This window comes from Delphinus delphis, chromosome 20, assembly GCF_949987515.2.
Source record: "Delphinus delphis chromosome 20, mDelDel1.2, whole genome shotgun sequence".
Lineage (NCBI taxonomy): Eukaryota > Metazoa > Chordata > Mammalia > Artiodactyla > Delphinidae > Delphinus > Delphinus delphis.
This window is the reverse complement of record NC_082702.1, coordinates 28,541,400-28,569,364: the sequence shown is the minus strand read 5'-3', so window position 1 is coordinate 28,569,364 and position 27,965 is coordinate 28,541,400. Positions and strand designations below refer to the sequence as shown.

The window sequence follows — 27,965 nt, the reverse complement described above, 5'->3', positions numbered from 1 at the left end:
TAGAGTGCGCGGGTGGGCTGTACAGCACGCGGGCTCAGTAGCTGCGGTACGCAGGCTCTCTAGTTGCGGTATGTGGGATCTTAGTTCCCCGACCAGGGATCAAACGCGGGCCGCCCTGCGTTGGGAGCACAGAGTCTTCACCACTCGACCACCAGGGAAGTCCCCCAAAGATATTATTCTTATTTTACAAATGGGAATCAAGGCTCAGAGAAGATACCTTCCTCAAGGTCATGCAGCTAGCAGGTGGCAATAAAAACTCTATCAAACCATGCTGCTTACCTCTGTTAACAACTGTTAACAAAGTAAGGCTTGATGTCTGTAGTCATTTCTAAACAATTACAAATTCCAACAGACTAAAGCTCAAACTCTTCAGCATGGCATACCAGTCCCATCACAGCCTGGACTGAATTCATCTTTTCTATCCAATTACTATTACCCCACTCATTCCCTCACATACTCTGGAATATCAGACTAGTCACTGTTTTATGACTATATCCTTTTTAGACTCTCTTCATAATTGTTCTATAATGCCTAGAGTATCCTCCTCTTATCCTGCCTAGAATAAGTAGGCATTTGACCAGTATTAACCTGGTCAAATGCTTACTTATTCTTTTATCATCCACCAGTCATGTCAGCTCTATTTTCTATCTTTTCCCAGATACTCTGCTTGGGCAGAGTAATTATTCTTTTATCAGTTTCCATGGCAGTTTATACATACCACTGGTATAGTACATATACCACGTTATGATCATTTTGTTGTAGAGATACCACAGCAAAGTGTGAGATTCAATATACCATTAATGTAAAGTGCCCTTGGAAATCATACCAGTTGTTATCTTGTATTCTGTACTCCAACAAATGCTACTTATAACAATGTTTTAAAATCTTAATAATAAAGTTATATAAAAATTAGGACAAAAGGTTTATTTGCAGGGAAAATGATGAACTCCTATAAGTTAAAAAAAAAAGTAATAAAGATTCCTTTGCAGTGGGAAGAGAAAGGTATGACAATCTTCAGAGACTAGAGTATAACTGCCATGAGGGCAAGAACTTTATATTGTTCACTGTTTTATCCTAAATCCCTTTAAATAGTAACTAGCACATAATAGTTGCTCAATAAAAATTTACTGACTGAATAAATGGTATTTTCTAACATGTTAATAAGTATAGGGTTAAACTAACAATTCTCATTATTTTTAGAATTGCAATACTCATTTTATGATTGCTCACCTTACTGACAACCCTTCCCCTCATAATTACAAGAGTTTTATTTGGTGCTTTTTTTTTTAAATCAAAAGAATTAACAGAAAGTTTATTTGAGAATTTGTGGCATCTTTTGAAAAAATTAGGGATATGAAAGGCATTCAAAAGCTAAGACTGAGGCTCCCTATTTTAGACTACCTTATCTCTTGAGGACGACAATAGCAATGTAAAATATTAAACTAAATATATATTACAGATACAAGTATATAAAAATAGATATTACAGTCACATTCTAGGGACTGGAGCTTCTGTGGTTCTTTTGCATGAAAAAATAAGGTAATGAATTTTTTTGTTAATAAAATAACAATCACTTTACCTTTATATAGCACTTTTTAGTCTCCAAAAGACTTTCATTTTTAATTTTTTAAATCACTGACTCAGTAAATATTTACAAGGAGCTAGATACCATCCCCTGTAGCAGGAATTACGTGCTAAGTCCTGGGGATACAAGGTGAATAGGACAGCCCTTAAGAAGTTCATGGGGTAGGGGACGACTTCAATGGGTTATCCAATTAATCTTCATAATGGAAGCAGATAGAACAAACCCACTAACTTCATTGTATAGAGGATATGCCATTACTCTTTTACCTTCTAAAATATATAGAAACATCAAGGGAGACTGATACAAAATTTGGTACATCAGCATCTGACAGTAAAGCATTACAAACTTAAATAATAGATTTCTATGAGTAAGAAAGACATATGCCCATAAGGTAGTGAGTAGAAAGTATTTCAGAGGATAAGAAAAATGCATATTAATATATCTGTTCTCCTCTTTGACTAATATAAACCATGCATCTGACATGAACCAGAAGGTGTATTCTTATGAGATCTTAAGTGTAGCAGTTTGAACAGTGGATTTAAGACTTATTAGCTGTGTGGCCTTGCACTATTTATTGGGTTGGTCAAAAGGTTCATTTGGTGTTTTCCATAAGATGGCTCTAGTAGCACTTAGTTGTCTTTAACTTCATTCGAAACAATTTCGTTAGACTGTATTGTGACAGCTGTCATATCAGCGTGCATTTAAAAAAAAAACTTATCAAAATTGGTGAATTTTTGCGTAGCCATTTTAATACTGAAGGTGGAAGAAAAAAAGCAACATTTTCGGCATATTAAGCTTTATTATTTCAAGAAAGGTAAAAACACAACCGAAACACAAAAACATATTTGTGCAGTATATGGAGAAAGGGCTGTGAGTGATCGAACGTGTCAAAAGTGGTTTGCAAAGTTTCGTGCCGGAGATTTCTCGCTGGATGGTGCTCCATGGTCGGGTAGACCAGTTGAAATTGATAGTGATCAAATTGAGACACTAACTGAGAACAATCAACATTATACCACGCGGGAGACAGCGGACATACTCAAAATATCCAAATCAAGTGTTGAAAATCATTTACACCAGCTTGGTTATGTGAATCGCTTTGATGTTTGGGTTCCATGTAAGTTAAGCAGAAAAAACCCTTCTTGATCGTATTTCCGCATGTGATTCTCTACTTAAACGTAATGAAAACGTTCCGTTTTTAAAACAAATTGTGACAGGAGATGAAAAATGGATACTGTACAACAATGTGGAACAGAAGAGATCGTAGGGCAAGCGAAATGAACCACCACTAACCACACCAAAGGCTGGTCTTCATCCAAAGAAGGTGATACTGTGTATATGGTGGGATTGGAAGGGAGTCCTCTATTATGAGCTCCTTCTGGAAAACCAAACGATTAATTCCAACAAGTACTGCTCCCAGTTAGACCAACTGAAAGCAGCACTCAATGAAAAGTGTTCGGAATTAGTCAACAGAAAGCACATAATCTTCCATCAGGATAACGCAAGACCGCATGTTTCTTTGATGACCAGGCAAAAACTGTTGCAGCTTGGCTGGGAAGTTCTGATTCATCCACCATATTCACCAGACATTGCATCTTCAGATTGCCATTTATTTTGGTCTTTACAAAATTCTCTTAATGGAAAAAATTTCAATTCCTTGGAAGACTATAAAAGGCACCTGGAAGAGTTCTTTGCTCAACAAGATAAAAAGTTTTGGGAAGATGGAATTATGAAGTTGCCTGAAAAATGGCAGAAGGTAGTGGAACAAAATGGTGAATATGTTGTTAAATAAAGTTCTTGGTGAAAATGAAAAATGTGTCTTTTATTTTTACTTAAAAACCGAAGGCACTTTTTGGCCAACCCAATATTTAAAATTTCAGTATTTCCATTTCTTTATAAAGTTATAATGATGCCATTCTGATAAAGTTAGGGGGTGTTAAATTAGGTAATCCATGCTAAGTATAAAGCCAAGCACACAGCTAAGTCTCAATAAATGTTTACTATTATTATTATTATTTTAAAACAAACTATTTGTGGGAAAAGATTGCAAGTTTTGTAACTTTACAATATTCATTGGGTCTATGATAGTACTCTGTATATGAGAGGTGATTTTTATTACTTAAACACTTATTGAATGCAGAATGGAAAAATGGAAAATGATATTGTATTGTATCGAAAGATAGTCATTATTTTTTTCTGCTAATTTTCCTAAATCTTGGGCAGAACACATAAGTGGGTGAGAATTTATGCTTCATCATTATAGGTGTGACCAATCATAGAAGTAAAATATACGAAATTTTATAAGGCATCACCTACAGGAATAAAAGCTCCTAAATCTTCCACATAACCTGGGTGCTCCTTAAGCCATTTTTCCAAATCCTTTCTCTTCGGTGCATCATCGCCTGCAAGTCTTGTCCCATCTTTAAGATTAATAACTGGAACAGGACTTTCTGTATCAGGAATTCCTTGAGGTTGAGTATAGGATAGTGCTGGATTTATCCCTGTAGAAATCTGTGAGGTGGTTAAGCCTAAAGTAACCTGTAGAAAAACATCAAATGACAATTTTATTTCCATGCTTTAGCATTCTGATTTTGGTCCAATGAAGCAATTCTTTTTGAAGAGGAAAAAAAAGTTGTTTAAAGGTCAGCTAAATCTTTCAAATTTAAAATTTTCATGAATCTTAGCCAGTGCTGGATTCTACTGAGATACAATCTAAAGCTATATACTCTTAATTTTCTAATTATCTTTATTATTCTACAAAACATTCACAAACAGCAATATGTATATTTACTAGAATTGAATTTTGGACTCAAGGATCAGTAGTTTTTAAGCATTACTTTACTTACATGATTAGGTGGTTTATTTCTGTTGAAAAAGAGGATGTCAACACCTTCTACATTCTTCCTCCTTCCCCGCCTTTTTTTGACTACAGGCTGGTTGTCTAATAAAACTCCATTGGCACCAAGGGTTGACTGAATGGGAGTACCTAACAAATTAAAAATGCAAAAGAGTGATAAAAATCTAGTTCTTAAATTAAACGTAATTACTTTTCTAAATACATAGACATTTTGCGGGGGTTGGGGAGGGATGGAGTGGGAGTTTGAGATTAGCAGATACAAACTATTATATAGAGAATGGATAAACAACAAGGTCCTACTGTATAGCACAGGGAACGATATTCAGTATGCTGTGATAAACCATAATGGAAAAGAATATGAAAAAGAATGTATATATATGTATAACTGAATCACTTTGTTGTATAGCAGAAATTAATATAACATTGTAAATTAACTATACTCCAATAAAATAGAATAAAATAAATAATTAATGCTTGTAATGATACTCATGATCAAAGAAAAAGTTTATTTAAAAAAATACATAGAAATTTAGTTCTTATTTTACAAGCAGTCAGACAAAATCAAGTAATTCTTGGATTAAAAATACCACCTCATTTCTCATTTAAAAACCAGGAGAATTGTAATCTAGGTCTCTTTCAAGTTTTGACTTGTCTCCTCAAATTTTTCCCCTGGATAGTCACACGTCTTTTCTTTTGTCCCCTTTTCGAGGAAGAACCATGCCTTTCTCATGTACAAGACAAACTTTTCCCCCTTTTTTGAACCCATTAATCCCTACTTTTTCTAAAAGTTTGTTTTATCATTTATCTTTGTTTTTTTGTGCCAAAATATCTTACTCTACATTAGATTCTTATCAACTTAAAAACATGGCCCAACTCAAATAAAAAATAAACTTCTTTCAGCTTTTTCATAACTTTCAAAACTTTTGAAAAGTTGGTTGCTATTATGCTCCCCTTTCTCATGACAACCTCACTCCTCAATTCCCACAGTCCACTCCTGCCCCAGCCTATTTAAGGTATTTTCTTTAAGACCACCACTGTTTCTTGCCAAATTAAACTGACCCTTCTCACTCTTCATTTCAGTAGGCACTCACTAAAAAATGTTTGTAAGAGGTATGAATGAAACAGTACCACGCATTCATTTTTTTCCTAATAAATAAATACACATTTATCAAACAGCTATGTACAAAGCACTATGATGATTCAAAGGTAAGACACAGTTCCTGTCCTTAAAGAGTACGTAATCTAGAACACTCTTATAAAAGAAAATATTAATAATGAGATGTTTGCTTAAAATGGTTCACAGTTTGTAGCGAGAAATGCATTTTCAATCATTCAAGGAGAATTTTTGACCAAGTCCTGTGTGTCCCTAAAAGACATTTCCCTTTGGTTGGCTGTGTAATCTTATGGAAATCACTCTCCTCACATCTCAGTTACAAAAAATACCGTAATTCATAATTAGTAAGGAATAACTAATTACAATGAGTAAAAATTATTTTTGCATATGAAAGCACTGAGGAATGTGACATAACATTATTAAAAAAGAACAGCTTTCATTATTTCATTAAAATCAGATTAACAAAATATTATGAATATTTGAAAATACTTTCACTATAGTACATTTTAACTGTAATAATAGAATAACTTTCCTAAAATATTACTTTTAAAAGTACTATTCTGTTTTATAAGAACTTCTCATGGCTTCCTATTCTAGTATGAATGAAATGCCTTACATCAAGCCTCATTCCTGCCTGACCACCAACCCAATCCCCTCCCCAGCTCACTTTTTGATGCTGCCCATAATCTAGATTTACCTTTGCTAAGCAGTCTCTGACCTTATACAAATATCTCTCCAGTAAGAATTTAAACAGTAGCTAGGTCAGTCTTATCCTAAAACCATACAATTTTCCCAACATCAAGTCTCTGGTTCACGCTATTCCCTGACTCTCTCAATGTCATTTTCCAGAAAAACCATTATCTAATCTTCCTCTTATAAATTCTGTTCAATTCTGCCTCTTCCACAGGACTCTGCCTAAGTCTCTAGACAGCAGTGGCTTCTCTCTTTTCCAATATTTATTAACTATAATGCTGTGTAGCAAGATATATTATCTTGTTTTTAACGTATTGTCTAATATTTTAACATGTGGGTCTAGTCTACCAAGCAACTGAAAGGCAGAGACTGTCTTAAGTTTCTTTCACTTTCCCTTTACTGCTATCCCAGTGCTATATAAAAAGAAAAGTACTTAATACAATTATCTATGGAAAAACATTAGTATAACACACCAAATTATGTATTTATAAAGAAATCCTACTTGATCATTTGTAAACATACCCAATTTGGCAAATTATATACTCCCTTGACTTCTTTCATTTTTTAAATCAACAACAAACCCAGCTACCTTGACTTCTTTTTGAGAGTGATTTTAATAAACATTACTGATTTATTTTAACCTAGAATCCAAAATGGAAAATTTAACCTAGTCTACTCTATAAAGCCTGTGTTGTCTTTGTCTTAGATTTGTAATTACAACAATATTAAAAATACCTTCTTTCTATTGAATGCCTACTAGGTGCCATATTCTGGACTAGGTTTTACAAATGTTTTCTTAAATTACCAAAAACAAAACAAACAAAACACAGAGGTATTAAGCCCATTTTATAAATGTGATCAGAAACATTATGTCTCAGGCCCAATGTCACAACAGTGTTAAATGACAGAATTCAAATCCAGGCTGTTTGGCTCTACCATCTTTTGTGTACTATTCCAGGTGATTTCTGGAATAGGCTCTTTAGTTTTGTCCTCTTATAATTTATGCTATTTTACTGTCCTTCATTAATTAATTTACATTATATGACGTATCTTCACTCAAAGCTTTTAGATAAAATTCGGGGGTGCCCATACAAACATAAAAAGGGCTTAATATGAAGAATTATAATACCAGTTGTTGAGCATCTAATTCTAAAACCTAATTTTAACATCTGTTTAGCATCTAATTATGTGCCAATTTCCATACTAGTCACTTTACATATATTATTTAATCCACCTAACAATGCTACCTCTCCGTTGACCCCAACTCCTCACTTCGCGAACAAGAAAAGGTTAAAAAATGTTAGCAGGTTTCCTAAGAGTCATGTAGGAAGACAGAGCTAGATTTCACATTTACAGGGACTTCTCTGGTGGTCCAGCGGTTAAGACTCGGATCTCCCAATGCAGGGGGCAAGGGATCAATCCCCCACTGGGGAACTAAGATCCCACATGCCACATGGCACGGCCAAAAACAAAAACAGATTTCACATTTGCAATTATCAAGATGGATGAGATACAATTCTAAGATAATTCTATCTAGTTTTAATGTTTTTGAGGCTTTTTAATATTTGGTATAGGTGCAAATTAGTGTTATAATTACTATTGATACTATTAAAACAGTATTATTTACCAAAGAATTACTTATAGGCAAAGACTGTAAAATCTTCAGCTGCAATAGCAGTAAAATGTTCAGATGATAGATGTATCAATCCCACTTTATAGAGTTACGGACTTATCAAGGTACAAGCAGTGGTATTATTAAACCCACTTAGGTTGGGCAAAAAAGCCCAGAGCTTATCTTCCCCATCTCTTCCCATTTTCTCACGAAAAAAAGAGCTCCTTACCATTGTAAATCACAATTTGGGGGATTTATACTTCAGTAAGAGAACTGTGGCTCATTCCTATGTGTCTGAAAGTCCAGTAATTGGAGACTTACACTGAATGGTTAATGAAACCATAAGAGACAAAAGTAAGTCTGATGACTCTAATTTATAATTTAATTATAATTTATAATTAGAAAGCGGTAAGAGCAGCAACTGGAAACAGCAATCAATTTAACACCTATAATAAAGCACTATTTTCCCAAACTTCAGCAATTCCACACATTGTACACAGGCACAGGAGTTCTGAAATGTTTACAAGTTATTGTATGGCAAACGAATTTAGTAGAATACTGAAATAGAGTCCTTAGCCTTATGTATATGGAGGTATAAAGGAAATTCCAGTCACTTACCTGCTTTTAATTGAAAAGTTACATTTTTTACGATTAGTATGCTGTGGTCCATACATTTTAAGACTCAGCTGCTCTTAACTAGAATTATCAGTTCTTGACAGCATACTTTAAGAGGGACACAGAAAGAATTAAAGTACAACTAGATACATCAACAAAATAAAAAAACTGCTTATGGATGGATTCCTCAGTGCCTAGAGAGCACAGAACACAGGGCACCAGTTCAGTATTCAATAAATACTTGTTGATTCAAATAGTCAAAAGGTTAGTACAAAATATCGTCCCAAGGGGAGATATGATCATTGTTTTCTGAATGTTAAGATTATCATGCAGACATAGGACTAGGTTAATTCTCTGAGGCCTTTGAAGACAGAACTTCAGTCACTGAGAAGAACCAATTGCAGGCAAAGTTTGCTTCCAAATAAGAAGAAATTTTGTGATAATTAGAGCTTTCTAATAATAGGAGGGCTGTTTAAAGTAGTAACAATCTGGTTCTCGTAAGTATCCTATGAGTAAGTAAAAAAGGATTTGCAAATGATTTTGCATGCTGAGGCAATGATTACTAGCATATTCACCTGATATTGGCATGGATTTTGGAAAACTGGCGAGGCTGGTCTCTGACGCACCTTGAAGGTCCCGAAGTCGAGTGAGGTACTGCTGCTGCCCTAGAGCACCATCTTCACTGTCCAATGGCCTTCTCTGAGCAAGCCCTTGCTTCTGAAATGTCAACTTCAAACCACCTTCCTGTTAAACAAACACCATTAATAAGAAAGAAATGATTAAAAAAAAAACTCGTAGTATATTGAGAGAAATCTTTTACTTAGAAAAAGTGAGGTTAAAAACCCTGAAAAGTTAATCATGTTCTCTTATTCATACATCAATTGGAGAAAAACATTTAATCAATTACTATAATGAATATTAAAATTTCTATCTTAAATGAAAAACATCCAGGTATTACATATACTTTTCTGAGCAAAACAGAGCTTTTCATGTGACTAGCACATTGTAACCCTTTCAGCTTCTGACCTATGTCTCTGTGTACACTATTCACATGACATATTAGAAGATATTACCCATGTTTTAGACACTGAGTAATCAATTTAGCTTCAAAAATCATACTGAACAATAAAATGTTACTGATAACAGGGCATGCTAAATGTTTAAAACAGGAAGTGCACTGACATACCATGTGAATACTATATAAAAGAACCAAACAATAAGAAATTGTCAGACTGTTTAAGAAAGCATCTTGATCTGCAGAAGGACTATTTTCAGAAGTATAGGTAGAAAAACATATTTAATGATGATTCCTCTAGTAGAATATTCAAGTTTAATAACCTGGATATCTAAAAGAAAACAATCCAAATGCCAGAAAACAAGTATGTGAAGGAAGTAAGAGTAAGAGCAGGCAGCCATTTGCAGGAAAAGCATGCTGCACACCGCAATCGCAATCAGGTCCTAGGGCAATAAAAATAAACATACGTCTTTGATTTTCACTGTAAACTCCTTTTCTCGTACATGCTTCTTCACCTTTGACATCTGTGTTGACTGATCGTGTTCTTCTTTAACGCCAGCACCTGCAGGAGTGGGCACGCTGGGCTCACTATATTCTGTAGCTGTGCCAGAGCTGTCCAGCAGCTTTGTGGTATAGAAAGAAGCCACTGCATTGGCATCATAACTTCTTCTAGCTGAAGGCCACTTCCCTTTCAGGACTGTTTGACAAATACTGTCCAACCGGTTGATCATCACACGGTCCTGGAAAAGCATGAACATCAAAGGATAATTTTAATAACTGAGTCAGAACTTTGGGGATCACAGCCTTGATGGATTTAACCCTGGTACAACATATGTGTATTTGGTATGCATACATATTCTCACATACATTTACAATTCTATACAAATTCCCATTGGTGACATTAAAAAATATTATACTATAAAGATATTTTTCTGTTCTTTTGTTTTTATAAGAGTAACACAGGTTCCTTGTACAAAGTTCAAACAACTCAGAAGTATACATAAGACTTGTAAAGAGTTCTCTCCTCTCCCATTTATTTCCCAACCTCACTCCTAAAGGTAAGTACTCTTCTACTAGCCTAGTCACATACTGGAAGAAGAACTGTCTTAATCCAATCTGAACTTCCACCACTATATGTACATGTACTTAAATGAACCTTTTTTCTAGGTCACAACTGGCTTGGTAAATTTCTTCAAGAAGACCCACTTAAAAGCACTTAATTCATAAAGTAGCACCTGAATACTAACTTGTATGTGAACATAAGCATTCATTATCTTTTCTTCTAAATATTCTAGGGTTATATTGAGAAACACATACATTTAAGTAGACCTAATTTACTTGATAGTAATATTTGATACTTTTAATGCTAACACCAAAATGTCATTCTACATATAAGTGACTTTTTTTTACTACATAATATCTATCATTAAAGAAATATAGAAAAATACTCAAAAAATGACCTATTCCAGCAAGAAATTACTCATTTACCTTTGGCCAGTACGAAGCTGCCAGCATGTATCCACCTTGCAGGATGTAAGCAGACTCTGGGGTCCCGTTGTTCATCTGGAAACTATCCTGGGTCTCATCCTGGGTAGTGCTCAGCGATGCAACGCTTTCTTCATCATAGGCTTTCACGTGAGGGGTACCTTCTGCTAAGAATAATCATAACCAATTATAACTGTTTTAAAAAGACTGCATAACACAATTTTACATATACTTTTCAAATCCTATATAATTATTCAGATATATTTGAAAATGAAAAGTTAGAAGTAAAAAAAAATTCACCTAGAATACAATAAAGTACTCATTATTTTTAAAATTGAAATAAAAGCACAATAAGTGGCATAAAGGAGTTTGAGGAAAAAAAGGTTAACAAAACATCCCTTTCTGCATGAAAATTTGAACCATGGTTAACACTCTAGGTCTGTTTCCCTGGAAATACATAAACTCCTGATTGGTAAACTGTATCTGGACTGGGAGAACACAAATATTGCTGGGGAGGCTATCATTCTCTAAAGAGGGGACTCTCATAATTGGGCATGTCCCTTGTGGTAACCCTGAAAGTCATGCTTCTGGAGTTGTTACAGGAGATTCTCACTCTTGTGGGTATCACAGTGGCTCCTGTGTCCACTTGATGTTGACTCATTTCCTGAGCTGTTAGACCGCTATAAGGACACCCGCAGAAGAGGACCACCTAACACTACCGACAGGCTGAAGTTCCTATGCTAGATCTTTCTAAGTAGGGCCAAGTAGGGCCTATGATACTCTTGTAAGTCGGACTGGTGGCTGTTATAAAATATTACCTTTATTTGTTCACTGATCAACTTGTTCCAGGCAAGATGTAATACTAAATTTAAGGCAATCACAAAGTAATAAAATTACTGTGCCAAGTCGCTAATCCGGTTTGACTAACCCATTTTGCAATGTGAATACTGAATACGGAGTAAGAACCAGGAATTTAGTTGCGTTTTCAGTAGTCCTTCTCTAAGAAAATCTGTACACATAAAATTTAAATATGCTTAAGTGATCCAAATCAATTCTTTTCATTTTCATGTGAAATGCTGTCTTAAAATAGAAAAAGCACTTTATGCATATACCTCGCTTTTGGACTTCCTCTTCTTCACTGTCACTTTCTTCTGATGAAGATGAGGAGGAGGATGAGGAAGAGGAGGACGAGGATGAGGATGAAGATGATGCTGAAGAACAAGAGGAGGAAGAAGAAGAGCTAGAGCCTGATCGAGAGTGGGAACAAGAAGAAGAGGAAGACGAAGAAGAAGATGATCTGGAAGAACAGGACGATCTCTCAGAATCAGAGTCAGAATCAGAACTAGACTCTGATCCTCTTTTGTGGACTCGCTGCTTCTTAGAAGCTGGGTTTGGAGTTAGAGGCTCTGTTCTGGCTGCAACCATGCGTCTGTCTGTTTCACCTTTTCCACCAGATTTCTGGTCTCCAGTAGCCTGTGGTAAAACACCATTCTTTGGACTTACAGGCTCAGACTTTATTAGTGTCCTGGTTTCCTCAGAAGTCATAGATTCTTCTTCAGAAAACTGAGGCTCCTCTTTAAGGTTTTCACTTTTAACTTTCACATCCTCTAGAATAATACCTTTAGGATCTAGGAGCCTAGGTAGAGAGGTAAGAGGAGAAGCAGAAAGTGCTACTTGATATTGCTGTAAAAGTGGGGTAGAAGTCCTTGAATGAGCCATCTTACTTTGACTGTAGTTCCTTTGAGCTGCCATAAATGAGAGTTCAGGATCACGAAGAATGTGATAGTCTGTTCGGCTCACCCCGTGTTTAGCAGCTCCAATGAGCAAGTCCCTATCATGAGGGCCACACTCCCACCAGACTGGTAAGTCTGGATTTGGATGGCAAAGCTTCAAGCGCTCAAACAACTGTGGATGTCGGAGGGCCTGTTCCCTTACTTTCCTTAGAAGTTCAATGCGATATAAAGTCCTAGAAGCACGTTCTTCTGTGATTGGCTGGATAAAAATATTTGGATCCACCAATTCTACATTGAAACAAGAACAAACATATTACACTCAAAGATACTTCATTATATTATAACAAATAAAGCAACTTCTAAAATGCACCTCTACTCAATATCATTGTATACTTTCCAGAATTTCTTTTTAACGTTTTTAAATGAGGAGAAATATAAATTTTAGAAAGAAGTACTAAAAATCATGTAACATATAACACTGGATCTACAGAAAGTTAAGTAAAATATTAAAGTTATTTTGGAGGTGTGTTAATGTAACTAGGAAGTTACTTTTAAGAAATTCCCTATGAGCTAATGTCAATGTGTTTTAAAGAGAAAAGCACTCAAATTCATTTATAAATACAAATTAAATCTGTTAAATTAACACCCCATAAGCAAACCTAAGTCCACATATCCTTAACTGCACCGAGGTAACTCAGGGCATTACAGTGAACTCACAGGGACAACAAAGGCTTTCTTAAAATTTGATGGAAACATGGGAATAATTGTCAAACAGTGTATGAACTACCAGCCTGAGATAGTTCAGTTTTAACATCAGACCATACTCTGTTCCTTTTGATGAGGTCTTATCTTTGTGAGCAGAGATACTGGCAGTTGAGAAGTACTCAAAAAGAGATAGAGGCTTGTTGAAATAATGTAGAGACCACCTGAAGGAGTTACTAATGGCCAAATGTGGAACAATTTGAACATCAAAATGAATTCTGATAGTACTGGATTATAACCTACAGAATAAAAAATAAATACCCACATGAAAAAATACTAATATGAATAAATAATTAAGTAGACTAGGGAGAAGGAACAGCTTTTCCTTGCAGGAGAACTGCATAGTAAAAACTGTTGCAGACAAGATCTACTGATGGTTACTGAAATCAATGGGTGAAAGTTTGAGTAGAACAGGATCTGTGTTGTCTCAAAGTATCTTCTTAAGATATCTGTTAACTACAGGGGAGAAGGTAACCATTTTACACTGGAAAAATGCAGCATAAACTAGCTAATCCAAAGAATCAAGGGCAACATCATCAGTAATAAGACATAATGACATCATGAACCCCTTGACATTACATTCCAAGAAAGACACAACATCATTTCTGAGGTATTCTTGCGAAAAAAGGCATAACCTCAATCCAATTGTGTGAAAACACAAGACAAATCCCAATTGAGGGGTTTATGGCAAAACTGATCAAAGGTATCAAGGTCATTAAAGAAAACAACAACTACAACAACAACCCCAAAACTGAGGAACTGTTACAGACTGCAGGAGGCTAAGGAGAAAGAACACCAAATACAATGTGGGCTCCTGGAACAGAAAAGGACATCAGTAGAAAAACTAGTAAGATTTGAATAGGTATTTAGTATGGTATTGTACTGATTGGGCTAATAATTATACTATAACTATAGTCATGTAAGATTTTAACATTAGGGAAGAGTGAGGGATATATGGAAAATCCCTACATGGGCTTCAAAAACAATAAATTCACCCCAGAATAGTCCCTTAGCTGAGCATTAGCAGCTCTGATTGTTTTCGTTTCGTTTTGTTTTTTTGAAGGCCCTGGGTGTTTTTTTCCTACTAAAACTCTTTAAAATGTCTTTTGAGTGGAGGCCTCACTTCTTGCAAAATTACTTGTGTAAATAAGCCCTCTAAGCACAGTTCCTACAAGATGGACTAAAAACACACGTTAGTTCTGTTTACCAAAAGCTATCCTTTATCTTCCACCTCCCACAATCATAAATCTAAATCTAATAAAAACACTATTTTCTCAAAATTAAATGTGTACCTTTATTCTCTTTAGATCTCATTTCAATAGTAGAATTAAGGAGTAAAGGATCTTTGAGCAGAGTTTATTTACAATTCAGAAAAACTGGTGAAATGTTGAATTAGACAGTACTAAAATAAAATAGCTGGAAATTTCTGAATTTTACTAATTTTGCTTCTTTGATTGAAACGAGGAAAAAAAGAAATTTTATACATACCATCTTTGGAAGGAAGACGACAAACCCTCCGACACATAGACATGAATGCATACAAATATTTCTCCAAACTATCATCGGTTTTCTTATGTAGCCTAGCCATAGCTCTAAATTTTGTCCAATCAAATTGGCCTCTGTCAGGATCAAACACCACTCCAAATGTAGATACAACTCTATAAAAGTCAGCTTCTTCTCTTCTTGTCCATCTATTTTGAATAGATTAAAGAAAAAGTCACATTTCTCACGGAAGTAAATAAATATTAATGCAAAATACAATGACTATAATAAAAATTTAAAACCATTTCAAGTACCTAACACTTTAAAGGATTAAATCCAGGGCTATTTCCTTAGAAATAGATTTTAAAATGCCAGCTGACTCATCTATCCAACTGTGCTTCTTTTCCTTCAGACAATAATAGTTTTTTGCATACTTACTGTGCAAAAAAATATGCATGGGATACAAGATTGTATAGGATATGACGACCCTCCCTTTGGGAAAAAGATAAAACATTTCAAACATATTTACAGTATAAGGTAGCATTTTACAGGTGTATGTATTATAGAAACCATGAATTTTAGGACAGCACAGAAGATGGAAGGATCTGTTCAAACTTGAGTGATGAAGAAAGGCATCACAGAGTAAGTGGCATTTAAGATGGAACACGGTTAAGATTAAGGGAGGAAACTAGAAAGAGGGCACAGAATAAGCAAAGTAGGAAGTAATTTACATTTTAAGGGGATGATGACTATTCCAGATTGAAAAGGAGAAGGCTCATATTGGGGACAGAGGAAGATAGGCTTGGGGTCAGTTTATAAAACACTCTAAATGTCTGGCTAAAAATAGTCTCTATTCAGTTGCAAGTTCCTGAAGATACTTTAAGAGGGTAATATCCTCACACACCATAGATCTCCAAACACAGTAGAATCTTTTCCCTGGTTAACAATCACAAGTTTGTTGTGTAATGAGAAAAAGCATATGAGAAAGACCTTTGAAAAACATTAACAGGCCATTTTTATCATGATGATACATTAAGAAGGTTAATGATGATGTAAAAATAGTCATTCTGGGAAACCAACCAATCAAGTCATATGAACCTTGTACCTGAGTGATAAAGTAGGAATGGAAAAGAAAGGATAAATTCAAGGATTACATAGGACACAAAAAAATATGACACCTACCTTCAAAGAATTTACAAGTTAGAAAGGTAAGACATGGAAAGGAAAAGATGAATGCCATTACAGTATCTTTTATTATTTTGAAAATGACTAGTTTTATTTAGATAAGTGCTATATGAGTGCAGAAAGCAGGGAGAATACTGTGAGCTAGTCTGGTTGAGAAAAAAACTAATAGAGGAGATAGAACATGTGTTGAACTCTGAAGGAGTAGTAGGGCAAGGTATGGACTAAAAAGTAGGAAGAAGGGTGTTCTGGGTGATAGCAACAACTTAAGTAGAATACTGAGTCAAGACTCAGTGGGGCATTCAGGCAGAGGGAATAGGAGAGAATAAAATTAGTAATGCATGCTGAGGCCTAAATTGAAGAGACTCGAATTAATTAAGAAGTTAGACTTTATCCCTATACTAAATAAAGAGCCATTGAATATCATGATAAAACTAGTACTTTAGGAAGATTATCCAGATCTGCCAGAGCAAGGGAAAATGTATGCAGTAGATTAAAGATGGTCACAGTCTTTGCCACAGTTCGCTTCGAGAGATGCAACCTATTTTCCTTTCCCTTAAATTCTGGTTGGCCCTGTGATTTTTTTTGACCAACAGTAGGTGGCAGAAGTGACACTCTGTAACTGCAGAGGCTGGGTCTTAAGAAATCTGCAGCTTCTGCCTTTGCCACTTGGAATGCTCCCTCTTAGAATCTGAGCTCCCAGCTGGCAGTCAACACCAACTGCCAACCATGTGAGCGAGGCCATTATGGACCTTCCAGCCCTCACCTCCCTCCAGCCAACACCACGGGAAGCAGAAGAACCATCTGGTCAACCCACAGAATAGTGACAAACAAAAAACTGATGTTGTTTTTACGTCACTACGTTTTGGGGTGGGTTGTTATGCAACGATAGATAACTGAAACAGTAAATTTACATAGGTAGGAGTATTTGAAGATTACGTCTAGGATAGCTAAAATCTTAAGTGTCAGACTAAATTCTGGTTACAATGAATGTGTTGCAAATGAAACAAAGGAACAATGATTTATCTTTCAGAAAAAAATTCAAAGATCCAGGTTTAATAAGGACGCCAGGTTATTGTTAAACTTTCTTATTCTTTTCCATATATTCTATCCTTTTTAAGAAGTTAAAGCTTTTGGGATGAGAGAAGTTTGCTTGTCTTCCTAACAAGCCTCTTGAAGAAGTTCTACTACTATTTGTTCCCCTTTGACATCAGTAGTTTTAAGGGTTCATCCTCTGTAAAAAGCATAGATGAACTTCTCTTCCATACATTCTTATATTTCATTAATGTCATCATGTAAAGTAAGATACAGTGGAATTTATTTCATATAATTTAAACATACGTTTCATTGATAATTTAATTCTTGAGTTTGCACCTTCATTTTCCCCCATACCTCACTGTTCATAAACATGACAAAAGAATGATTAAATATAAAGTATGGACTAATAACTATAAAATGCAATAATCTGTATTAGCTTAACCATATTTGTGTGTACATATATTTACATACATGTGTAGGTATGCATAAAGCATTTTGCTTTGACCAACTTCTCTACCTACATACGTTTTTCACAACGTGAGATAATCGTACCCTAACAGACTTCAGAATGAACACTATATTTAGATACTATATATTAAAAATTTAGTGCTATTGTCTTACCTCTGCTGTCTTTCTATCTTGGCTGCCATTTTAGGATTAAGAGTGGCTTCTTCATAAAGAGGCTGCATAACACTGGCAGGCACTGAGAAAGTAGGTTGTATCTGCTGGATTTGTCTGTTTTTATTAGTACGCTGATATGCAGTGATGAGACGCCTCAAACGTGTGGTTAAAGCTGACTGAGTAGGCCAATAAATTTTATCACCCTCCATTAGTTGACCATCTACATTTAAAGAAACTCATGTCAATTAAAAAAAAAAAAACTAAAACCCAAAAACTAAACAGATACTGTCATGAAGTTCACAAAAGCAGCAAAATTTCCCTACTTAAAATTTTTTCTTCCAATCTGATTATATGAAAAACAAAAACAAAACAAACCTCTCAAAAAAGTTTTAACTATAGCTCTAAAAATTACAACAAACTTTAAGAGCAAGCTCAAAGAGTAGGTCACGGTGGAATAAAGAACTACAATGTTATATATTTAAAGAGAACTTCATCTGCACAGAAAATACAACTCTTGCATTTCCAGGTCTAACATATCTTACTGGAAGGCAAATACTCAATGCCTTAACTTAAATAAATTAAAAGTCCAACTGAAATCCATTGAGAAGTTGAACACTATAAACTCTTCAAATTAAAGCTTTCTGTATTAAGTTTATCTCAATTTAATTAGAATGAAACAGGTAAAAAGTCATCAGGGAAGAACATATATTTTAAAAAATTCAATATGACAATGTTATAACTTTTAAGTTTTCATTCACCTAATAAAAGTGCAAGATCTAACTCTCTATTTCTACAGTGTAATATAACCATATATACCATAATCAAGTGGTAATCATTCATGCGAAGGAAAAACTACTCCTTTATTCCTAGTTGAATTACAGGAAGGTGAGGCACTATTCCCCTTGGGTACCAGCTGGGAATGAATGTACTCTAGTGACAGTACGTTTCTATCTTGATATCAGAAGGAAGGAGAAGCAAGACCATGTACAGAAAAGCCTGTAGAAACTGAGTGATAAAAGAATGTTTCTCAATGTGTGTATGAACAAATAAGAAACGGATTATTAAATTAACACTAATGGTGTGTTTAATGGTGAAATGTCACATACCAGTGTAATAATCAAGCCACAAAAGCATCAAAACTCCTATTCTATAAAAATTCAGTGAGTCACTGCGTAAAGATTTACAACTAAAAATATTGTTAAATTTCCAATCAACTATGTTCTATAATGATTGCAACTGTCTTCAATAAATTTCACATACATTTGAGACATACAGAAGTGTATTAGTTTACTGATCTCATGGTATCATGGGAATGTTAATTTACAATAATACTAAGTAAAGAAATAAATGCTATTTACCTCCATCTGCTATAACAAGATCTCCTGGTGAGGAAACATCATCCTTTTAAAAGAAAACAGAAATTTGTCACAGGGTAACTGGGTCAAGATATAATAAGAGAATCGATTTTCTTTATAATAGAATACTTTCTTTTGCAATAGAATTTTAAAAATTCAATTTATTTAAACTAAAAAAACCCAAACCAAAAACATTTCACCCATTTCCATCCTGCCTCTAACCTCAAGCCTCTGGCAACCACAATCTATTCTCTTTATCTATCAACTTAGTTAAAAAATATTTCTTTTTAGATTCCACATATAAGAGACATCACACAATATTTGTGTTTTTCTGACTTATTTTACTTAGTACAATGCTCTCAAGGTCCATCCATGTTGTTGCAAATGGCAACATTTCATTCTTTTTAAAGACTGAATAATATTCCATTGTGTATATATACACACACACACGTATATATGAATATACGTGTGTGTGTGTATATATATATGTATATATATGTATATATATATATATATATATATCACAATCTCTCTATCCATTTGTCTATCGATGGACACCTAGGTTGTTTCCACATCTTGGCTACTGTAAATAAAACTTCAAACCACATGTGATCAGGCTGCATATATCTTTCAAATGAGTGTTTTCATTTTTGGGGGATAAATACCCATAAGTGTGATTGCTGGGTCATATGACAGCTCTATTTTTAATTTTTTGAGGAACCTCCATACTGTTTTCCACAGTGGCTGCACCAATTAACATTCCCACCAACAATATACAAGGTTCACTTTTCTCCACATCCTAGCAAATACTTGTTATTTCTAGTCTTTTTGATAATAGTCATTCTAACCGGTGTGAGGTGCTATCTCATTGTTTTTTTGACTGGCATTTCCCTGATGATTAATGATGTAGAGACTTTTCATGTACCTGTTGGCCATCTATATGTCTTCTTCTAAAAAATGTCTATTCACATCTTCTGCCTATATTTTAATCAGATCGTTTGGGTTTTTTGCTATTGAGTTGTATGAGTTCTTTATATATTTTGGATATTAGCCCCTTATAAGATGTATGATTTGCAAATATTTTCTCATATTGAGTAGGTTGCCTTTTTCTTTTATTGATGATTTCCTTTGCTGTGCAGCTTTTTAGTTTGACGTAGTTGCACTTGTTTATTTTTGCTTTTGTTTTTGGTGTCAGATTCAAAAAACTCATCACCAAGACCTATGTCAAGGAGCTTACCAACTAAGTTTTTATTCCAATGACTACTAGTTTCTACTTTTGTTTTAGAAAGCCCTAAGTTAGAATTATCATCATTCCTTTGTAGGTGGGTCTTTTTCCTGTGGTTGTTTTAAAAAACATCTTCTCTTTGTTTGGTATATCTGTAATTGCACCAGGATGTTTCTTGAAGTGGATTTAGTTTCATTTATCCCTGCAAGATTCACTTTACTTCTTGAATGTGAGGATTCATGTATTTCATCAAGTCTGAAGAATTCTCGGTTGTTAACTCTTAAAATAGGGCTTCTCCCTTATGCTCTCTAGTCTGTCCCTCTGGAATGCCTATTAGACATACACCGGACATTATCATGCTATATATACTCTTCGTATCTAAAAAGATTTTTTATATACTCCATTGTACTGGTTTTCGGTTTGTTGCCTCTCAACTCTAAATTTACTGCCTCTCATACCTTTTGCCAGCTCTAAGAAAAAAAAAAAAAACGGATCTAGGCTCTTTATTTTTTCTTAGCCAGCCAATGTGATATTAAGCTTTGTCAGTAGTGGGAGCTAGAGAAGAAAGGCATTTTACTTCCTGGTTGCTGTGAGCTCCTCCACTGCTCAGCTCCTACAGCACATGCAGCTTCCTCAGTGCCCAGCTCTTGCAGTTCATGCAGTTTCTTTAGCACCTCTTGCCTGGCAGCTTCTCCTGAGCAACCTCCCCCTGGGTGGTTTTGTAGTGGAATGCCTCCGGTGTGACACTTCCCCAAGAAAAGCTTGGCAACCCTAGAGGGTGGATTTCCAGCAAGTTGCTCAGGTGTGGCAGCACAACAACTTTTCTTCCATCTAGTGAGCTGTGGTCATACCCTCCCCAAAAGGTCAGAACCTCAGCCCTGGTGGGCACAGGACCCTTCCTTGGCTGCTGTATCTCAGCCTTAGGAATAGTGGCTATTCCTATATTCTTTCAAGTTCTTGCCACTCAGTATTTCAACCCCCCTATTATAGTCAATAGCTCTTTACATTAAACTTTCCTGTTCAAATTACTATGTGGTTTTTCTCTCCTGATTGGCTCAAACTGATTCATCACGCTACATTATGGATAACTTCCTCTATTTTCTAAATAATTTCTTCTCTCGTGAGCTGTGTCTAATCTGTTTCTCCAGCAGGATGTTTAACTTATTTGTTGAGTTTTAAATTTCAACGACAGTATTTTCCACCTTTAAAGTTACATATAATTCTCTTTCATATGTCCATCGTCATTTAAAATCTTGTCTTTCTTTTTTTCCTAGTTCTTTCTTTAATGTCTTTAATCATTTAAAATTTTATTTATTTTCTATTTCAGGAGATATATTAACAGAAATTCTTAAAGATCTAATCTTGTTCTTTGTTATACTGCTAACATTCACTCATGGTAAATTGCTCCTCATAAATTAAAAATTTTTGGATTTTGACCTCATTTTATGGAGGGCTTTATCTTCAAGACTCAAGTGTAATCTAGATTGAAGTCGTTTCTTCTAACTGTTCTTTTTACCAAGTACCTCAAGGGTATTACCAGCTTGGGATCTCTCTTTATATTACATTTTTGCCTTGAGAGTTCCTGGACCATGCAGATTAAGTAAAAGAAATCAAACCATAAACTCAAGCGAAGGCAGGCCTATGGCTATGAATTCTCAGGGGAAACAATTTTCTCCCTACCCAGAAACCATGCTGAGATAAATTTACTTGTTTCCCTGTGCTGTTTGGCAGAAGGTACTACCCTTTAAGGGTTCTGACTTTACTGGATTTCATTCTCACTGCTACACACTGGCCTAAGCATCATCTTTCTTCCTCAATATCCAATTCCCTTGGCAACCAAGACCAACAAACCCTACCTGACAGCCATAGCACTGTCTAGTCTTTACTATATTCTCACAAATATTATAGAAATTCTTCTCCTCTTTTAACATCATTTTCCCAACCCAACAGATTATATTCTGTACTTTCAACCAACTCTTTTTCTTCCTTTTGACTTTCTATAAACAGAACACTTAGAACTATGCTTTAGCAGCTCAGAATTCCTCTGGGCTCCACCTCTACTTCAGATCGCTTTATCTGTTGCTGTGTACTTTTAGTATCTAGCTCTTATTCTGCTTTGAGATTTTGCCCCTGAACACTGTGTTTCTCTGGTTCCTAGCAGTGTAGCATGTTGGGAATCCCCATTTCATTCATATGTCCAAACCAGCCTCCAGCTTGTCTAGAAGACGAGATCAAGCAAATTCTGAATGGTTATTTGTGATGTCTGGCAACCTAAGTTAGTCACTAACTTAGCTAATGTTCTAAGAAATGATGCATAATGAAAATGTATGAAGGAAAAACATACAAAAGAAATAGCAAGCAAAAGAAAACATGGATAACTAGATTCGAGGATTTAAAATCATGATCCAAAGCATACCTCTATATCATCTTTAAAGATAGCTGGGGCAGGTTTGTATTCTGGATCTTCCACATCCCTGTTAAATACCAACAAATGCTATAATTATCGTACTGAACTTCAAATTTCTCGTGGTAGGACAAACAAATGGGGTATTGTTGGAAGGACTTCTTCGTATGTTTTAATGGTCCGACTGAAGTCTCTTCTTCAGCCAGAGGAGCCCAAGCCTAATAGCGTGAAGGTTATTTACATGGCAAGTCAGAAGAAAGCTAGTTCTAATTTACTCTTACTCCCAAGTTCACTTATAAATGTGGTATTAACCTTAACATAGTCTCTTACTTTTCTCTTTTGGTAAGAAAAGAAAGGTAATAAAAAAGGCCTCATAATAGGTATAATGAACATCATCATATTTCTCTTCAGTTGTAATATGCTTAGCTTTCTTCTTCCCTCCTAGGTCCCTAAAATTTTGGTCTTAATTGCCATGACCATTAAGAATGGAAACACGAAGGACTCATCAAAAGAATGGGTGTGGGGAAGGTCCGGTCTCTTCCTTCATTGCACTCTGTTAGACAAGTGCTAACTTATTAGAGTATCATTAGCTCTTTTGAATTGTAAACTCCAATTCTCGTACTGCTACACTATTTAAAGAGAAACATCACCAACATAGAATATGCTGATGTTGATAGAGCTATATGGAGAATTCATGACTCTGAAATCCACGTACCCATCCATATAATCGTTCGCCCTCTGTTCTGCAGCAACTGCTTTCTCATCAGGTTTTCCCACTCTTTCCAAGAAGCATAATGCCGGGTCTGCTCGGATAGTGTTATATTTTTCATAACCTAGAGGGATGACCAATTATGAAAGTAAAAAGGATAAAAAGAAGAAAAAAATATAAATGTAAGCATTCCTCATATTTATGATGAGTGATATTTCTGGACTGAAGGGACCATATATTAAAATGACATAGGTTAAACATGTTTTCTAGAAATTATCACAAACATTACATGGTCTGGCAATATGTATATTTAAAAATCTAGATTAAATATATCAGTTAAAAGGAAAAGAGGAAAAACTGACCACACATAACATATTTCACATAAAAACTCTTCTTGAGAGGGGACGTTATGTGAGACTTACGTCCAAGAGAAGCAGTTCACATATGCCACCCATTCATGAGGAAATGTAGTGACTGACAAACATAGCTTGGGAGTGTATGCTTTATATGATGTATATAATAATATGGGTGTTACTGGAATAAAGCTGTAAGTGGAAATCAATAAATTGAGAAGTAGCTGAATTACACTATACGTAGATGAAGACTCTACCTATCTTACTTCTCACTTACCATGTTTAAAAACTCCAATAAGGAGTGATTTATCAGCATCAAAATCCCACCATTCAGCAGGAACTTCTGAGTGGTCTGGTTCTGGGACCCAAACATCAATGTCACTTAAAAAAAAATCATGATATGACTTTATGAGTTACTATAAACAAGTCTAAGAGGGGGCAAAGTTTTACATAGCTTCTAAAAAGCATTGTGGTTTTTAAGAAAAAGAGGATACAATTTTATTTCATTTAAAAAAATTTTCCACAACTACCACATATTAAAATTATAAAACTGCACAATAACAACAAAGGTACCATAAAATGAATTGATATTCTTAAGTGCAACAGAAGAAATAAGTTTCAACAGGTTTACTTTATTCTTAAGGAATCATATTCTTTCCACTAATTTCCTTCAGATATAGACAAAAGGTTCTATCAGAAAGCAGAGTCTTATGTCAGCAAACAACTTGGCAAAAATCATCTGGGTCAAAAATTTCACTTTGTATATGAGGAGACTGAGGCCCTAAAAAAGCAAATGAATGGCTCTAGGCTGTAAAACAAGTTATGTCTCTTTTAGACCACTATTGCTAGGAAAGTCACACTGAAAAATTAAGCACTGCTTACCAGTAAAGGAAGCCTAGCAAAGAGTTAATAATGTTTGACAAGGATTAGCAAATAAGTATCATTAATTTTGATATAAATACACGTCATTCTTATATTGTATTCAACAGTCAAAGAGATTGGATAGGGTAAATTACCTCAGGGAATCAAATATTCTACTTGAGATTTTCCCTATGACATTAATGTATTATCAATTTCCAAAGAATCAGAGATATAATAAAAAACTTAACACAAATTATATTAAGTAGAATTTCATCTCTTCATCGTGGCACCATAAATTTTATAAATTAATTAAGAAAGGACTATAGGTGTGAAGAAATGGAGCGTTTCTTATAACTAAGTTGTGTGGCAAAAGTTCATCTGTAAGTTGGTTGTCTTTGGGAATGCAAATAAATTTTCATACAGATATAAACTGATAAATGGTCAATATGTTCCTGGGCTAGTCCACAAGAACCCAACAGTTAACCACTAATATAGTTGAAATAAAAGATATTGACAATTAAAAAGTTTTAAGTTTTATAAGTAAATAAAACATAAAAAATGGATTAAAAAATTACTTTTTATTTTTCCTAAGTGCTTTGCCAGGAGACAAAAAGAAAATTTTCAATACTCTAAATGCACACCTCATTATACTTTATTTTGCTTAAAAACAGAAGTGTCACAATCACAATATTTCTTAGCTTAGTGCAGAAACAGAGAAAGAGGAAGAGAGATTTTCCGGTGATATGGCAAAAGCTGAAAAATAGATGAGGAAAAATACAGTTAAAGAAGATATTTATTTTTTATTGCATTCCTGGTCAGGATTAAACAAAGCAGAAGCACAGAATGACAAAAGAAAGAGGAAAGAACACCAGAGACAGGATGCCAAACAGGGAAAAATAAAGTGGGTCAGATACTGTACTTCCTCTTACCAATCATCAGGTAGCACTCTAAAGCTCAAAATATTGTGACTGTCATCTGAGGTGGAAGGTTTTTCCTGTTTTTAGAGAGTAAAAGGCACTAAATATATACCTCATGGGTTTTAAAAAATATATATTTATTTATTTTAACATCTTTATTGGAGTATCATTGCTTTACAATGCTGTGTTAGTTTCTCCTGTATAACAAAGTGAATCAGCTATACATATACACATATCCCTCCGTCTTGCGTCTCCCTCCCACCCTCCATTATCCCACCACTCTAGTTCGACACAAAGCACCGAGCTGATCTCCCTGTGCTATGTGGCTGCTTCCCACTAGCTATCTATTTTACATTTGGTAGTATATATATGTCTATGCCACTCTCTCACTTCCTCCCAGCTTACCCTTCCCCCTCCCCGTGTCCTCAAGTCCATTCTCTACATCATCTGTGTCTTTATTCCTGTCCTGCCCCTAGGTTCTTCAGAACCACTGTTTTTTTTTTTTTTAGATTCCATATATATGTGTTAGCGTACAGTATTTGATTTTCTCTTTCGACTTACTTAACTCTGTATGACAGACTCTGGGTCCATCCATCTCACTACAAATAACTCAATTTCATTTCTTTTTATGGCTGAGTAATATTCCATTGTACGTACGTGCCACATCTTTCTCAATTCATCTGTCGATGGACACTTAGGGTGCTTCCATGTCCTGGCTATTGTAAATAGAGCTGTAATGAACATTGTGGTACATGACTCTTTTTGAATTACAGTTTTCTCTGGGTATACGCCCAGGAGTGGGATTGCTGAGTTGTATGGTAGTTCTATTGTAGTTTTTTAAGGAACCGCCATACTGTTCTCCATAGTGGCTGTATCAATTTACATTCCCACCAACAGTGCAAGAGGGTTCCCTTTTCTCCACACCCTCTCCAGCATTTATTGTTTGTAGATTTTTTGATGATGGCCATTCAGACTGGTGGGAGGTGATACCTCATTGTAGTTTTGATTTGCATTTCTCTAATGATTAATGATGTTGAGCATCCTTTCATCTGTTTGTTGGCAATCTGTATATCTTCTTTAGAGAAATGTCTACTTAGGTCTTCTGCTCATTTTTGGATTGGATTGTTTGCTTTTTTGATAGTGAGATGCATGAAATGCTTGTATATTTTGGAGATTAATCCTTTGTCAGTTGCTTTGTTTGCAAATATTTTCTCCCATTCTGAGGGTTGGCTTTTCGTCTTGTTTATGGTTTCCTTTCCTGTGCAAAAGCTTTTAAGTTTCACTAGGTCCCATTTGTTTATTTTTGCTTTTATTTCCCTTTCTCTGGGACGTGGGTCAAAAAGGATCTTGCTGTGATTTACGTCATAGAGTGCTCTGCCTATGTTTTCCTCTAAGAGATTGATAGTGTCTGGCCTTACATTTAGGTCTTTAATCCATTTTGAGCTTACTTTTGTGTATGGTGTTAGGGAGTATTCTAATTTCATTCTTTTACATGTAGCTGTCCAGTTTTCCCACTACCATTTATTGAAGAGGCTATCTTCTCTTCATTGTATATTCTTGCCTCCTTTGTCAAAGATAAGGTGACCATATGTGCGTGGGTTTATCTCTGGGCTTTCTATCCTGTTCCATTGATCTGTATTTCTGTTTTTGTGCCAACGCCATACTGTTTTGATTACTGTAGCTTTGTAGTATAGTCTGAAGTCAGGGAGCGTGATTCCTCCAGCTCCGTTTTTCTTTCTCAAGATTGCTTTGGCTATTCGGGTCTTTTGTGTTTCCATACAAATTGTGAAATTTTTTGTTCTAGTTCTGTGAAAAATGCCAGTGGTAGTTTGATAGGGATTGCACTGAATCTGTAGATTGCTTTGTATAGTAATTTTCATGATGTTGATTCTTCCAATCCAAGAACTTGGTATATCTCTTCATCTGTATGTATCATCTTTAATTTCTTTCATTGGTGTCTTATAGTTGTCCACATACACGTCTTTTGTCTCCTTAGGTAGGTTTATTCCTAGATATTTTATTCTTTTTGTTGCAATGGTAAATGGGAGTGTTTCCTTAATTTCTCTTTCAGAGTTTTCATCATTAGTGTGTAGGAATGCAAGAGATTTCTGTGAATTAATTTTGTATCCTGCTACTTTACCAAATTCATTGATTAGCTCTATTAGTTTTCTGGTAGCATCTTTAGGATTCTCTATGTATAGTTTCATATCATCTGCAAAGAGACAGTTTTACTTCTTTTCCAATTTGGATTCCTCTTATTTCTTTTTCTTCTCTGATTGCTGTGGCTAAAACTTCCAAAACTATGTTAAATAATAGTGGTGAGAGTGGGCAACCTTGTCTTGTTCCTAAT

At 35.1% G+C, this 27,965-nt stretch overlaps 1 protein-coding gene across 13 annotated transcripts in view; it reads right to left on the bottom strand.

Annotated features, from left to right (window-relative positions):
• CHD9 (chromodomain helicase DNA binding protein 9) overlaps positions 1–27,965 on the bottom strand; it is a 244,937-nt gene that overhangs the window by 10,427 nt on the left and 206,545 nt on the right. For all 13 annotated transcript variants that reach the window (XM_059999872.1, XM_059999876.1, XM_059999878.1 and 10 more), the window contains 12 exons: positions 24,115–24,218; positions 23,491–23,608; positions 22,788–22,845; positions 19,150–19,192; positions 17,792–18,011; positions 14,957–15,159; positions 12,086–12,994; positions 10,977–11,140; positions 9,956–10,228; positions 9,049–9,217; positions 4,429–4,568; positions 3,899–4,120 (listed from right to left, as the gene is read on the bottom strand). In XM_059999872.1, coding sequence (XP_059855855.1) covers positions 3,899–4,120; positions 4,429–4,568; positions 9,049–9,217; positions 9,956–10,228; positions 10,977–11,140; positions 12,086–12,994; positions 14,957–15,159; positions 17,792–18,011; positions 19,150–19,192; positions 22,788–22,845; positions 23,491–23,608; positions 24,115–24,218 — 2,623 coding nt within the window. The remainder of the gene's footprint in view (positions 1–3,898; positions 4,121–4,428; positions 4,569–9,048; positions 9,218–9,955; positions 10,229–10,976; positions 11,141–12,085; positions 12,995–14,956; positions 15,160–17,791; positions 18,012–19,149; positions 19,193–22,787; positions 22,846–23,490; positions 23,609–24,114; positions 24,219–27,965) is intronic.